The 14,830-nt window shown below is 38.3% G+C and overlaps 2 protein-coding genes across 4 annotated transcripts in view; one reads left to right on the forward strand and one right to left on the reverse strand.

The window, feature by feature from the left end:
- ORC4 (origin recognition complex subunit 4) overlaps positions 1 to 6,270 on the forward strand; it is a 34,269-nt gene extending 27,999 nt beyond the window's left edge. For both annotated transcript variants that reach the window (XM_004703835.2, XM_045298600.1), the window contains 5 exons: positions 781 to 867; positions 2,412 to 2,520; positions 3,198 to 3,293; positions 3,386 to 3,453; positions 5,739 to 6,270. In XM_004703835.2, the coding sequence (XP_004703892.1) occupies positions 781 to 867; positions 2,412 to 2,520; positions 3,198 to 3,293; positions 3,386 to 3,453; positions 5,739 to 5,927 (549 nt within the window). In that variant the 3' untranslated portion in view covers positions 5,928 to 6,270. The remainder of the gene's footprint in view (positions 1 to 780; positions 868 to 2,411; positions 2,521 to 3,197; positions 3,294 to 3,385; positions 3,454 to 5,738) is intronic.
- A 2,560-nt stretch (positions 6,271 to 8,830) lies between these two features.
- The window catches only part of ACVR2A (activin A receptor type 2A), a 106,001-nt gene continuing 100,001 nt past the window's right edge, over positions 8,831 to 14,830 (reverse strand). For both annotated transcript variants that reach the window (XM_004703836.2, XM_045299295.1), the window contains 2 exons: positions 13,488 to 13,618; positions 8,831 to 12,621 (listed from right to left, as the gene is read on the reverse strand). In XM_004703836.2, coding sequence (XP_004703893.1) covers positions 12,427 to 12,621; positions 13,488 to 13,618 — 326 coding nt within the window. In that variant the 3' untranslated portion in view covers positions 8,831 to 12,426. The remainder of the gene's footprint in view (positions 12,622 to 13,487; positions 13,619 to 14,830) is intronic.

The following is a 14,830-nucleotide window of genomic DNA, read 5'->3' on the forward strand; positions in this document are numbered from 1 at the left end:
TCAATCTGCTTAACTATTGATATCCCAGCATTGACTTGCTATTCAGTTCTCACACCTCATATTTAAGGGATTTTCCATCCCTCCTGAGGTCATCTTGTCATGCCCCCCTCCTTTTGCTCATCTCACATACTTCATTCTCCTCTCCCTTCCACCAGGTGATTCTTTATCTGACCAAGCTTCTGTGAATGTCTTCTGTGCACCACTCTTACTAATTTGGACCCATTTTTTCTCCTGTATAAATGATTGCAGCTGTATCTAGTTAGGTGTTTTGCCTATAACTCTCCATTCAGTCCTTTTCCCGGAATTGAAACTCAAGGGTACATGACTACTCTTCTTTAATGTGCTTGTCTTCTTACATTGCTTATGCTGTGTGCTACGACAAATGCTCTTCCCTACTCTAATAAGATTTCATCACTTTTGCCCAGACATTGTCCAAATAGTACCTTGGTACCCAGGTATGTCATACCTTTCCTTCTCTGTTGCATGTTGTGCTGCATTTTGCTTATTCCATTAGTATGAGAGTAGTTTCCCTTTTTGGAATAAAAATTATGGCAAACAGGTATGTGGGCTATCTTTGTGTTTAAAATAATGTAAATGGATAAAAATAAAGATTGGAAGTAGGATTGTGGCTTTAGTAGTCAGCAAGTAGAACAACTACTATGTATTATTTTAAATATGTATAGTGTAACTGAAGAACATAAACCAGTGAGGCACGGGATTATATATAGATTTTAACTGCATTGTCCCTTAACTGTATTTGGATTCCCCCACCCCCTTTAGTGTCTCTCAGAAGATAGAAGTATACGAGAAGTACTACAGAAACATTTCAATGTCAACAAAAATCTACGGTCATTACATATGCTGTTGGTGTGTATTACTTTTAATTTTGTCGCTCATTCTTTGACTGGCTAATTATATTTTGATGGGAATTGAACTAAACTTATAAATTTGCAGAGAAAGACCATCTTTATTGCAGTTAGTCTTCTAATCAAGGAACATAGTATGTCTCCTTTTTTATTTAAATCATCTGATTTTTTTAAATCAGTACTTTATAATTATTACCACATAGATCCTATCCATGCACGCTTTAACCTTATGTGTCTTTAACTTCCTTTGAGGCAATTTTAAGTCATATTTTGCTTTTAATTTCCTTTTCGCATCTGTACTGTTAGTAGGTAGAAATATGATTGTTTTACAGGTATGTGTTTAAATTGTATTTTACAACCTTGCTGAACTCACTTATTAGAGCTAGGAGCTTTTAAGAGAAACACTTTGTATATTGTTTATACAATCTCATCTGCAAATAGAGAAGGATTTGTTTCTTCCCAAGAAAATACCTTTTTATTACCTTATTGCAATGGCTACAACTTCCAGCACTGTGTTGAAAAGCAGCAGCAAACATCATTGCCGGATTCCTGATGGTAGGGGGGAAGCATTCTTTTTTTTTTTAGTCTGCTAAATATATTAGTTCTAGGTTTTTTGTGTATACTCATTGTAAGTTAAGGTAGTTCTATTCCTGTCTTAGTGAAAGTGTGCCATGAATGGGTGCTCAGTTTTATCAAATATGCATTTTGTGTCATTGATAATGATCAGATGATGTTTCCTTGAGTTGTTATTGTGGATTACACTGGTCTTCACATGTTGAATGAGTCTTGCATACCTAGGATAAATGTCACTTGGGTTTTCTCCTATCAGCTCTTGATTTTGAGGTACAGAACACATGCCCTATACTACTCTGCTCCCCTGCAAGAATCAGGATATTTTATGTACTGTTCAAATTAATACCATTTAAACATGAAGGAACTATATTAAGCATTAAAAGAAAAATGTACTACATGAAAATCTACTAATTCCATATGAAAAACACAGATTTCTGATATAAACTCTTCAGCTCTTCAACACAAGATACTCCTTTTGTAAGACTTCCCAGACTGGGATCTGCTAATATTCCAACAACAGTCGGCCATCACGTGGGCATTCCACCGTCTTTCTCGAGCTTCCACGCTATTCTGTCTTGGTGAAATCTTTCACCGTGTTCCGTGCTTACGTCACTGAGGTTCTCTAGAAAGTGAGCTAAATGACTGCAGATGATGGACCTCACACTCATGCTACTCTCATAAGAGCAGACGTGGGTCTGCATTGGGCTGCTCACCAAAAGCTCAGCAGTTTGAAATCACCAGTTGCCCCAAAGGACTTTCTACTCCCCTGAATGAAGAGTTATAGTCTCAGAAACCCACCGGGCAGTTCCACTCTCTTATAGGGTCGCTTTGAGTTGGAGTCAAATTAGGGCACTACGTTTGGTTTGGAGTTTCATGAGAGCAGATGCTTCATATTAATGAGTTTTTTTGCAAAGTAACATCTCAAAATTGCCCAAGTAGAAATCATTGTTTTTCTGGCTTACATTTCCAAAGATGGTTGCTTTAAACCGTGTTACAACGTCACACCCATTTGTAACGACAGCAGATCTGATGGAGGCAAGTCAGCTGTGTAGCATGGACTCTAAAGCAAATATTGTACATGGTAAGAAGCCTGCTGGGTTTTTTTGTTGGTGGTGGTGGTGGATTTTATAAATTGAACTTACATAATGGAATAATTTGATTAATATAGTGCTTTATATGCTGAATTGCTCTCACAGCCCTAACTTAGCCCTTTAAGTAGGTATTATCATCACTATTTAAAGTGAAAAAGTCTTGACATTTCACCTCCCTTACCCAAGGTTGTCGATAGAACTTCCACCCTGTGTTAACTGAAGAGTATTGGCCTTGACCACTTGAGGCTAGCTCTCTTTTGAGAATCGAGTAAGCCTTCTCTCTGGGGAAAACTTATATGATTTTCAGGTGTGAGGTATGCTCTGAGTAAATCCTACCCCGGATGGATCCCTTTGTGATTTATAGTCAGTTTAATTGCTATTTATTATTTACTGTGGAATTTAAGGTGATATTATTATCTCTCATCCTGTAGCATCCTTTATGAATATCCCTCTAGGTATGAAAACTAAGCACGGGTTTAAGTTACTTTCTTGTGTTTGTAGAGTTCATTGTCACTGACACAGATTTCTTAGGGGAAGGAGGGTCATCTTGTCCTTCCTCCCCCTGAATATGACCATCTTTAACCAGATTGTAGTATTTTACAGATTTCAGTGCTCTGTGACACTAAGTAAACTATAACTTGGTTTGTTGCTTTCTCTTTTATGCTAGGTTTGTCAGTCTTGGAAATTTGTCTTATAATAGCAATGAAACATTTAAATGATATCTACGAAGAGGAGCCCTTTAATTTTCAAATGGTCTACAATGGTGAGATGAGACTTCAGTCGTACTGTTCTAATGCTCTTCCTTCCCCCTGCTGTTCGAAGATGGTGCTAATATTTTCATTGCTTTCTATCCAGAGTTTCAGAAGTTTGTTCAAAGGAAGGCTCATTCCATTTATAATTTTGAGAAACCAGTTGTCATGAAGGTAAGATTGGGTTTGTTCTTTTGTTTCTTTTGCTAATTCTTAAATTTCAGTTATGTATCATGATTTATTCCCTCCCCAAAACAAATCTCAAAATGTTTGAGGAACCAGTTTGTGGAAGTATGCTGCCCTCTGCTGTCTGTTCCTAGTATTTGCATCCTAAAAATGAACTGTTACAGACATAGACGTAACCATTTCATTCTAAAGGTTGACTTTTGTATCTTAGCACTAAGAAGAGAGAGACAAAGCTTCTTACTCTTGTAAAGAGTTACCGTCTCAGGGGAAGTTCTACCCTGTCTCATAGGGTCACTCAGGAGTCAGAATCAACTCAATAGCAGTGAGTTTGATTTTTCTCGAAGAGAAGACCAAAATGCAGATAAGAGCCTTTAGTTAAGAAACTAAAGGACAAAAATCTCATTGGCTAATAGAACATACAGAGTGTGTTCTTTGAGGGTGTTGGAGATGGGGTGAGTCATGAGTTATTAAAACTCTGGTTCACCACTATCCAGTAGAAATATAATGTGAGCCAAAGAATTTAAATATAGTAGCCACCAAACAAGGTTTTTTAAAATTAATTTAGAAATATATATATCTATATTTCACTGTATAATCAGTAATAGAAAAACTTTTAAGGAAGGACAAGGGGGCTTCAAAACACGAAAGGAAAATTGAGGGGATTCTTCCAGTTTCTAGCGCCTCCTTGTATTTTGCATCCCTCCTTTTGTATAAAGTCTAAAATTTGTCATGTGTTATGGTACCAAATACTTACTGAAAACACGTGACCTTATTTTAACTTCTATTTTATTCTAAGCATTAGGTTTTTCCTGAATTCACTATCAGATTTTTAATTAGATTTGAAATGTCCTTCAGTCACATTTCAAGTATTCATTAACCTTTGTAAACAGTGCTTACCTTATTGGACCACATAGTTCTAGAAGATTTTAGAGGAGAAAAACTTTTAACTTTTTCAAGTAGACCCACTGGTATTTGGCAGTAGTTAATAAGCCCTACCTAGTAAGGGGCCCAGGGGACACAGTGGTAAGAACCTCAACTGCTAACAGTAAAATAGTCCCTGGCTGCTCCCAGGGAGAAAGATGTGGCGGTCTGCTTCTGTGAAGCTCTACAGTCTCTGTCAACCCAGCAGGGCAGTTCTACTGTGTGCTACAGGGTCCCTCAGAGTCAGAATTGACTCAACAGGAGGAGGTTTGGGTGTGCAGACACTCAGAGTCAAGGAAGGGGCGTCCTCAGCATCGCCATTTTCTCAAGAGGGACCAAGAGGTATTTTCTCCTCTAATGTCAAGATCATCGCTTGTTGTGCAAGCCAAGGAGTTCAAGAAGAACAAAAATGTTTTGAAACTGATCATGGTAGCAATTGCACAATACTGCTTGATATGATTGAACTATGGAATATTGATATCTGTAAGAGCTCCCAATAGTGATTAAAAATTAAATTTTCTTATTTTTCACATATCAAACTATTTCTGTTTGCATCCAAAGAATTATTACGTAGAGAACATGTTTCAATGTTCGTTTTCCTACAGTGAAGTTGTGTAATAGATTTCGCAATGGGAATATATTTCAGTGTCATTAATATTTTAATGTTTAGTGTATCATGACTTATTGGCACATTTTTTCAAAAATCCTTACATGCGTGGAATAGCAATCCAGGTTAGATTATAAAAGGCATTACATGTTCTGAGGGACAAGAAGCAGCAGAAACAAAAGAGCCATGTTAAATAAGGGGACTCGGCAGGTTGTTACAGCCTCAGCCAAGTTCCTTGAAGAAAATGGAGCCTGTCCCCTCCCTTCCATGCCCAGCCATCCTACTTCCTGCTGAACAAGCCTCTGTGTTTTCTCTAGGGGGTTTCCCTTTGCTGACGATACTGAACTTTATATAAAGTCCTATCCACGTAGGCAAGATGTAAATACTAAATTGAGTAACCCAGGCAATTGATTTTAAAAGTACTAGCCTATCATATTGTTGTTTTTATATCGAAATGGATATCCTTCATTACCTGAAGTACTGGCAGAAAATATGGGTTCCTAAAATGAGAACAATTATGAACAAAGGCTCGATCATGCATGATTTCTTCTAACACTGCAGGGACAGATAGCTGTTTGACTTGATGTGTAAGTTACTTTGTGACATTGATCAGAGTCATTTTGATTTCTATTAAGAGTTTTCATTTCCCAACATTGTTCCACAGCTGACAAAAAACCTTAACTCGTCGCCAAGTTATATTTGTTGTCTTCTATCTATCCAACATGAACTCTCTTCCCTCTTCCAGGCCTTTGAACACTTACAACAGCTAGAATTAGTGAAGCCCATGGAAAGAACTTCAGTGAGTGCACAGCGAGAGTACCAGCTGATGAGACTGCTTCTAGACAGCACTCAAATTATGAATGCTCTACAGAAGTACCCCAACTGTCCTACAGATGTTAGGCAGTGGGCAACGTCCTCACTGAGCTGGTTATGAATCTTCACCAAGGACTTAATGTTGGAGCTCAAAGCATACTTCTCTGAAGAACTAAAAGGCCATTGTTAAAAAGATACGTAACTTTAAGTTTTATGTATTTATAAACATCTATTTTTGTACTATAGGGAGACTTTTACCATGTAGAATCTTTGTGTCTTCCCTTTCAATAGATGTGCTGTTACATGATTTATAATTCTGATTATTTAGATTGTGTTTTAAAAGAATAAACTTAGAAATTGGACCATATGCTTATTTAACCGTTCTGAAGTTTTTATGTGGTACATGTGAAGAATTCACTTCACCCTGCCAGCCAAAGCTATTAAGAATAAATGTGCTAACAATCTTTGGGCTCAGTAGATATTCCTGCCTTTTACACACACACACACACACACACACACACATGCACACTCTCTCTCTCTTCTCTCCTTGTACCTACAGAAATTTGGGAGTCTAACACACAACCAGGTCTTCTGGTGTCAGGAATGATTAGTCTAGCCAAAGGGAAGGTTCAATGTGGAGAGAAATGTACACCTTTGCTTCCCAGTCTTCCCCAGAATGTGTTCTGCTTACAAATCTACGTCAGTTACAGGATTTGAAATGCAGATTCTTGGACCTCCCTCCTTGGGCTGAAAAAAATTTGTTTTATCTTTTTTAATCACTTTAGCAAATTCCTGGGAAACCACAAGAAGTAATGGGAAGTGTTTGGTAGTGTTAGTGTTAGCTAAATAGCTGAAGCTGTTTGTATAAAAAATAAAGCCCTATTGACTGAAATAGGGAAGCTTTGCCTTTACAAATTCAGAGGATCTACAAATACTGTATGTTTAAAATGACATTTAAACAACAAACGTGTCATCAAGACTTTCTCATGTCAACCCTATGTGTTACACAAAACTGCTCCTTTGTTTTTTCCCCAAGAATCTTTACCAAAAACAAACCCAAACTAGGTTAGTCAAGGGCAAATCTTTTGTACTACCCTTAGAGATTTAACAAGCACTCAGTGTTAGTGACTTCATTGATTTTTCATGCTCCCTGTTGGGAGGGGGTGGTGTGGAAAGGCTTACATAGTAACATAAAGCAGAGTCCCTTACCTTGTGCGCTAATACTGTCACACTAGGAAACTCAGCAGTGGCAGGGCCCCAGATCACACAGGTAGGGAATGATTCCCCCCTGGAATTCATGCCAGGTTTGATGGACTCTAGAACCACTAAAAGACAACAGCTCCCTTACTGAGTATATTTTTAAATATGCCCCAAGAAGCAACTTACCTTGCTTATGACATCTGAGACGGAAGATTTCTGTACATCCAAGTCGTTTTACATCATTGCATCCTTTGCTTCTGCATATGTAGCTTTTCCTCCCCTGCAGAAAATGTTGGCCTTCCAAGTCTCAAGATCACTTGTCATTTTTAGCAACATCTTACTTATCCCAGATGTCACTCTTTGTGCTGTCATTGTTCCTTTTTGAAAGAAAATCCTGAACAACTGTAGGGTGGTACTACAGGTCACTATGGGAATCTACTGGATGGCAGCGAGTATGCGTGTGATAAAGACAAACACACTGAATAAAGTTGCAGAATTTAGTCTACGCAGCACCACCTTAGAAAAAAACAACCAGCAATTGAGATTCCAACGGAAATGACCTTAGAGCAACCGTTCTTAACCTGGGGGTCGAACAACCCTCTCACAGGGGTGGCCCAATTCATAGCAGTAGCAAAATTAGTGATGAAGTAGCAATGAAAATAATTTTATGGTTGGGGGTCACTACAACATGAACTGTATTACAGGGCCGCGGCATTAGGAAGGTTAAGAACCACTGCCTTAGATAGAGCTTCGGAAGCTATAATCAATGGAAGATAACAGCCTCGTGATCCCCTTAGCAGCCACTAGTAGGTTTGAACTGCTGGCCTTTTGGTTAACAGTCCAACACTTAGCTACAGTGCCACCAGGGATCCTTTATGTACAGCATTCTCTCATTTAGCCCAAAACAAAAGTCCTAGTGAAAACTTGAGTAATGTGAACTTGCAAGTATGGCCTAAAAATATTTCTTCCAGTCACTAAAAGGAATGTAGGTTGGTAAAACAAAATCCCATGCAAACCTGCCCTAGCTCATTCCATCGCGCGTAGTGGGGCAGTGTTGGCAGTTCCAGTGCCTCGAGTTCCCTCCTCTGTAGGTGGCCCACCAAAAACAGCCTCCAAATGCCACGGCACATGCCTGTGAAAGGCTCTGTGCAATGAGAGCCTGTGAGGCCCCAGTTCACTGCATTATGATGGTGCATTTAATATGGTATTTATGCACTTGCTGGAGAACCAGTGTTTGGCAGAACATGTCGTAGAAAACAATTCAGACTTGCAACAATTCCACACAGATGCCACCATGGTTGCCCTTTAATTTGGTGCGGAGGTCACTGGTTCTTCCAAACCACCAGAACTTATATGCGGCCCAGTTCTGCACCCTTACCCTAGAAAAACAATTAAGTGGTGTAAACAGCTTTTTCACTTGTATTTTCATCAAGAGGATGAAAGGGTAGTCTAGAAACATTAAATAGTTGAATAAAAGTTAGCTTCCCTGGTGCACTAATTACCCTATCTCAAGATAGCAGAATAAGAACCTTAGCCCATTCAGTTGGTAAATTCATTATTTAGGAAAAATATTTCTACCTTTGCTGACAGTGTTTCTTAAGTCACATTTCTCTCGTCATATGAAAAGTCAAGGTAGTGTGAATGTCCGGAACCAATGTCAAGCTAGCCTTTGGCTTCAGGACCAGACCATGGGGGGACGGCACCACTCATACCTATCTTTTCCCCCTATTCTTGAAATCTCTACATGTGAGCCTCACTATATTACAAAGCCACTAGTCCCCACTATAAGAAGAATAGCTAAAGAAAAACTACATGTGCAAAGCATACCGTATTCATTTTTTATTTAACTTGGGGGCGGAATGGGGATAGCATACATTTTATTTGTACAATATTTAACAATCACTTATCCAAGATGGGGTTTTATGGGTCTTTTTTTTTTAAGCTTTTTGTTAAATACTTGCAGAAAAAAAATAGCAAGTACAATTTGACAGTAGTACAACAACCTGTGCCCAAAACACTGACAAGAAATACAGAGTAAAGCTAAAATAACTGCTTACCAATATCTGAGAGGTAACAAAGAGGACATGGGTTGAGACTGCATAAAAACGTACTGCTGGTTCAATATCTGAGGTAAATGATGGTCAATCAAGATGCTACTTGTATCATTTTGCCCATAAATTGTTAAATAATTTATGCACATTATACCAAATGTTCCTAAAAAGCAATTTTTAAAAAAGGTAAAAAAGAGAAACTGGAAAATATCTGTGGAGAAGCTTTTTTTAAACAGTTTAATCCACTAAACTACCATCTGGTCAGGTTTTCCCTACCCACCTGCATTTTACTTAAATGTAGATGTTACTAGGGGTGAAGGCAGGGGAAAAAAATTCTTTCAAAATTTCATGTCATGATTCTATTTTTAAATCCCAGCGTGGTGATTTTTCTCCTGGTTCTATTTTCAAAACGTCACCATGAAAGAATAGTGCAAGTTCACAGGACCAGCACTTTTGAGGCACAGTCTCTGTTCTGGAATCCAAAAGGTACCTGTAATAAACACCCAAACAAGAATCACACAGCACATGCTAAAAGACTTCCTAGCATCTAAAATACATACAAGAGCTGTGTCAGGGCATAGACCTCACATAAAGCCAAACACTGGTTAATCCATCAGTCCTATGGCAGTTGATCATAAAGCAATCCTCAAACGGAGATCTGAGCAAGGTAAAGAGTATAAGTTAGAGCAGCAGTTGTGAATGGGTATCAGAAAGGCAAAATATAAGACTATCAGGAGCACCATACACATGAGGAAAAAGTTAACTGGGGTCTCAGTTTTCCCCAAAACCAAGAAATCACTTTTTTTCCTTATTCTTCCCAACATCCCTAGCTCAAACTTGGTATGAACTTGCCCACTCTGCACTTACTGTAAACCAAACACTGCAATGCCCTGCAAAAGGAAACTGTAACAAGACTAGGTATTATCAAGACAGGTAGTCACTGGAACATTCTTATTTTACTGCTTATAAAAAAGTATTCTATTAACATAGTTCGCAAAAGGATACAAGTTTTAAAATTGGTTAGCTAGAGTTAAGTACAATACCCAGGAATTCTAAAAAGTTTTCCTACCACGAAGAGAAAACATTTTGTATTGTGAATAGTTGGTTTTATAAAATTTACCTCCAGAGCTCACATAAAAGCCAAACATCATCCCCTGTTTTATGTTTTCTTAACTTTAAAAACAGGATTAAAGTTTTACAACAGATAGAAATAAGTCTTCAGGAAATGAACCATTTTCTTTTATACACATTTCTCAATATGTTCCCTTAAATTTGTTTCAAAATGAAAGGAAAACCTAACCAAGCAGTTGAGAGGCCAAGTACTTTTTGAAATAAGAACTCAACCTTGAAAACGAGTTCTTAGGAATACAATGACACTTTGGGTCCTTGTGACCAAGAGCACAAACAGCCCAGTATGGTGCGTGGCACACAGACAACAATGTAATGACCCTTCTCTTTCCCTCCCTGCTGAGAGTCTGTTGACCTATGTCATATTATAAATAATATAATTTATTCTTCCCAGAGAGTAAGTGCATATCATGTAAAATGTAGTGTGTACTGTGTGGTTAAATAACCATCTGAAGATAACATTCACAGTGAGGCTCCTGATTTAAATTTTTTAAATAAAAAATAAAACTAAAAAACAAATACTCATTGCCACCAAGTCAATCCTGGTGTCGTGTAAAAAATTATTTTATAAAATTAATATATGAATTTAGAAATGACCTGACAAGAAAGTACATAGCATAATACTGGCTATTTGTTGGTCAGTAATCTTGAGATTTAAGAAATTAACAATTTACTTTGGCCTGGATAAATTTGACAATGAATCCAATTGTATTCTAATGCAGTAGTTTTGAAAGGCTCTTTGGCACCTATCTACCATCAATTCCATTTTCTTAGCAAGGATAAGGCATGAACGATCCTAAATTAATATCAGTTAGTTGTAAAAGCAATTTGGGGGAGGAGGCCAAGCTATGTTGTCTATATCAACATTGGTTACCTCTACATGTCATTGCATAAGATTAACTGTTGTCCCTGATTTGTCTTAAAGCAGTAACATCTGAAATCCGTGCTTCAATTCAAAGCCCCTCTCCAAGGCTACTTCTGGACACACCACAGATGTCAAATATTACTCTGACAAGATGGCACCAAGCAAAAGTAGAGTGACAGAGTTACAAGTCTCAAAGCAGAGAGTGAGGAATTCTGGGTAATGACACTTCCTGAGGCGATTCTAAAACAGTGATAAAGAATGTCCCACACAAAGTTTGGTGAAAAGAAATACCCTACAATTTTACACACATAAATAGGAAAAAAATCTATTTAAAAAGAATAAAAATTAAGAGCTTTCCAGTGTCACAGCTCATTAAAAAAAAATTTAAACCATGCTTTAAATTTCCAAGTAGTTCCCAAACACGGCACACCTAAAAATATATATATGTCTGTGTGTGTGTCTATATAGATATATATAGACACACACTTAGGTAAGTATGCAATATTTTGGGAACTAGAGATAAGATGAAGCTTTAAGATGTAGGAAGAAGGGAAAATGACACCATTTTTGTTTCGTTTCAAAAAACAGCAATTTTTCCTTAAATCACAAGCCTAGCACAAGAAAAACTAAAACATTGCTTTACGGATAGCCACTTACTGTTGGCACTAAGCATAGCTTACCTTTTTTTTTTTTTCTTAAATAACACAGTGAATTTGTAATACCTTGTTACAAAACATGGATCAATTTATTATTCAAATTTTAGTGTTTTCAATTTTATAATTTAGCAACCGTGGAACTGAGGTATACCTTGTTGAGGGAGGTTAAAGTAATGCTTGGAAGCCTCTTTACTGTACCCCACTTTGATGACTTGGTTTATGTACACGGAACAGCAGCACACTAAACATTCACAAGCTGTGTCATGTTGGCATTACAATAGTCATTTATAGAAACACAACAGCAAATGCAGTAAAAACAAGTTACCCTTTTTAAAATCTGAAATGAAAAGTTTTTGATTTAAAAAAAATAGCAGTTCATTTAAGGAATTAGTGTCTTCGGACAGACATTAAGAAATCTGACGTCAGTTTTCCAATGCTCCATTAGCAAGGTCCAAGTGCTCCTCAGAGATCTGGTGAGGGCCCTCCCTCGCATATGCGCAGAGTTTCTGTAGCGTCTGCAACTGGTCTCTCTCTCATGTCCTTCACGTCTGTGCTGCAGGCAATGAAGTCGGTCTCCCAGAGCCACATTGTTCAATGAGGGTCTTCCGCATTTCCAAGAGACCTCCAATGCATTTCACACAGAACATAAACTAAGCAGTTTTGTTAGCTTAGCAGCTCCAGCTCAGTCTTGGGTCTCAGTGTGTGCCGATGGTACCACCATCATAGACTAGATTCTTTGGGAGGAAAGTCCACATTTGTCACCATTGTGACCACTGTTACAATGTCCTCTGTGGTGATGATGTTTGTGAGTCTCTGCATCTGAGTGATTCTTTCTCCTACACACCCAGCGGATAACCGGGCTTCTGCATCATGATCCCAACATTCTTCTATGGTTTCACAGAGCATTGCCATGCCCTGAAAGGAGGAATACAGGGTCAGAGCAAGTGGTTTTTCTATCAGAAAACTAAATAGAAGTGCCCTGAAGAAACAGCTATTTGTGTGAGTCAACAAAAGTTTCAAAACAGGCCATTGTTAACTTGGAACTTGTCACAGTTATTTTTATTGACCATCTGCTATGTGCAGGGTCATGAAGAACACTCAAGGGGGAAACATGGGACTTGGTGTCAACACTGAAAACTATCTCAGCAGGAATATGTGCTTTTTTATTCCAAAAATCTCTCTGCTGTTCACAAACTAAGTCATTTCAAATCTACCCGCCTTTATTATTCTCCTAGTGTGTATCAGCTTTTCTAGTTTGCATTTCAATAGAAAAGGAGAGAGAGCCATCCTCTGGGATGCACTGCCTGGTTTAAGGAAGCTTCAAGTTCTATCTAGATCAACTGACGAGCGCAATACTGACCACTCTCGGCCTCATTTAAAACTTTAAAGCATTCTTCAAACCTTAAAATTCTTCCAATCCCAAATCCAAACACTCAAAACCTATGGGAAAGAGAATACTGGCTGCTTAACCTACGTGGAGGCAGCTCACACAATGGCAGGTTACCCAACTAACTGCAGACTCTGGGTCAGTATTCCTTCTTCTGAGAAGGTGTCCAAATATGACCACACCAACCTGCACAGGAACATAGAAGCAGGCTACAGCTCTAAGACTTCACCCACTCTTTTGTGGGTGTGCAAACTACACCCATTCTTTCTAGAACATCCTGTATCAGGACCACCTCCCCAGAAACTCTGCCCAGGAGAGAAATATGCAGAGAGAAATCATTCCTCTGAAGAGTGATCTATTGAAATTTAAATGAAAAGCTAACTGTATAACTTACAGCATGTTTCTGCCAATAATCTCTTAAAGCAGGCCTCTTTTTTTTGTGCACAACAACTTCCTGCATGTCTTCAAGGGATGGATGCTGGCCAATTTCCTCCTCAAATGGCAACATATACTCATCTACAGGCCCTGAAATATAAGAGGAGGAGGAGGGAAAGATTACTTTAATTCAAATCGCTCTGATTTTCCAAGCTAGTAAAACTCTAAGATATACACTGTCATCACCGTTCTCCTAGTTGTTACCTGTTACAATGACAGAGAGAATGAACTCCCCACTTTCACAGTGCTTCACTAACTCACACCTCCTTTAGCAAACAAGGTTGGTGATTTGGCATGTAACCGCTTTAACAATTGTGTAAGAAGCTTTCTTACCTACATCGTTTCTTATCACTAATGCTTATCTCCACCTGCATTTGATTCCATACATCCCCTTTGAAATGCCCATTCCTTCTTGCAATTTATATCAAAATGTTAACTGCAAGTTTTTCTTCCCTGAAGACTTTGGGTCCAATCTCTTATAACCATCTTTATTTCATAGTACACCCACACCACAGGAGTTTGTTTAATCCCTTAGTCATACCTCCTCTCTGTCCTCACAAGACCTGCCAAAAATCTACCTTTTATTATTTTTTTAAATAACAACATTATATGTGCAATCAAGTTTCCTGACAAGTCAGAATATGCCTTCACCAACAAGACTTATTCAATACCCTCATTCTTTTGGTCTGAGGTCTCCTCAGATATATAAAAAAAAAAGTATACTTAGAGCTAAATGCATGTTTATTCTGAGCAGGATTCATGTTCATTTCCATTTCATGTTCACAGCTATAAAAGCAACATTACCATTATTTTTAAAAGCAGCAGCTCAGGGAGGTTACACAAGATGCACAAGGGCATAGCATTAAAAAGTGGTAGAACTGGAATCTGAACCCAGTTCTCAGAACGACTTAAAAGCCCATCTCTGCTTTCTATCACTTTACTGTCTCCCTTTGACAGAAATAAACCCCCAATGAGGAACTTCAATGACCACATGTATGGGTCTATAGATAAACCTTGTTCAAGCTTCTGATCAGGGTTTGTCAAACCTCCTGGACAGAATGTAAGTTGTAAACAATGAATTATGCAGAGGCCTAATCCAACTCTCTCCAGATGTTAAGAATACATGAAGGCTACTCAGGCTGTATTGACAGGTTCCACTCAATCCCTGCCATTCGGAATGGCCCATAGTCCAGCTGTTCGGGCATCATCTGGAAGCTTGTAAGAAATGCAGAATCTCAGACCCTACCCATAGTAAACCACAATGTACCTCCATTTCCAACTCAGAATGACGTGGCTTCAAAC

Source organism: Echinops telfairi, unplaced genomic scaffold, assembly GCF_000313985.2.
Source record: "Echinops telfairi isolate 266 unplaced genomic scaffold, ASM31398v2 ScPeMD7_4;HRSCAF=17, whole genome shotgun sequence".
Classification (NCBI taxonomy): domain Eukaryota; kingdom Metazoa; phylum Chordata; class Mammalia; order Afrosoricida; family Tenrecidae; genus Echinops; species Echinops telfairi.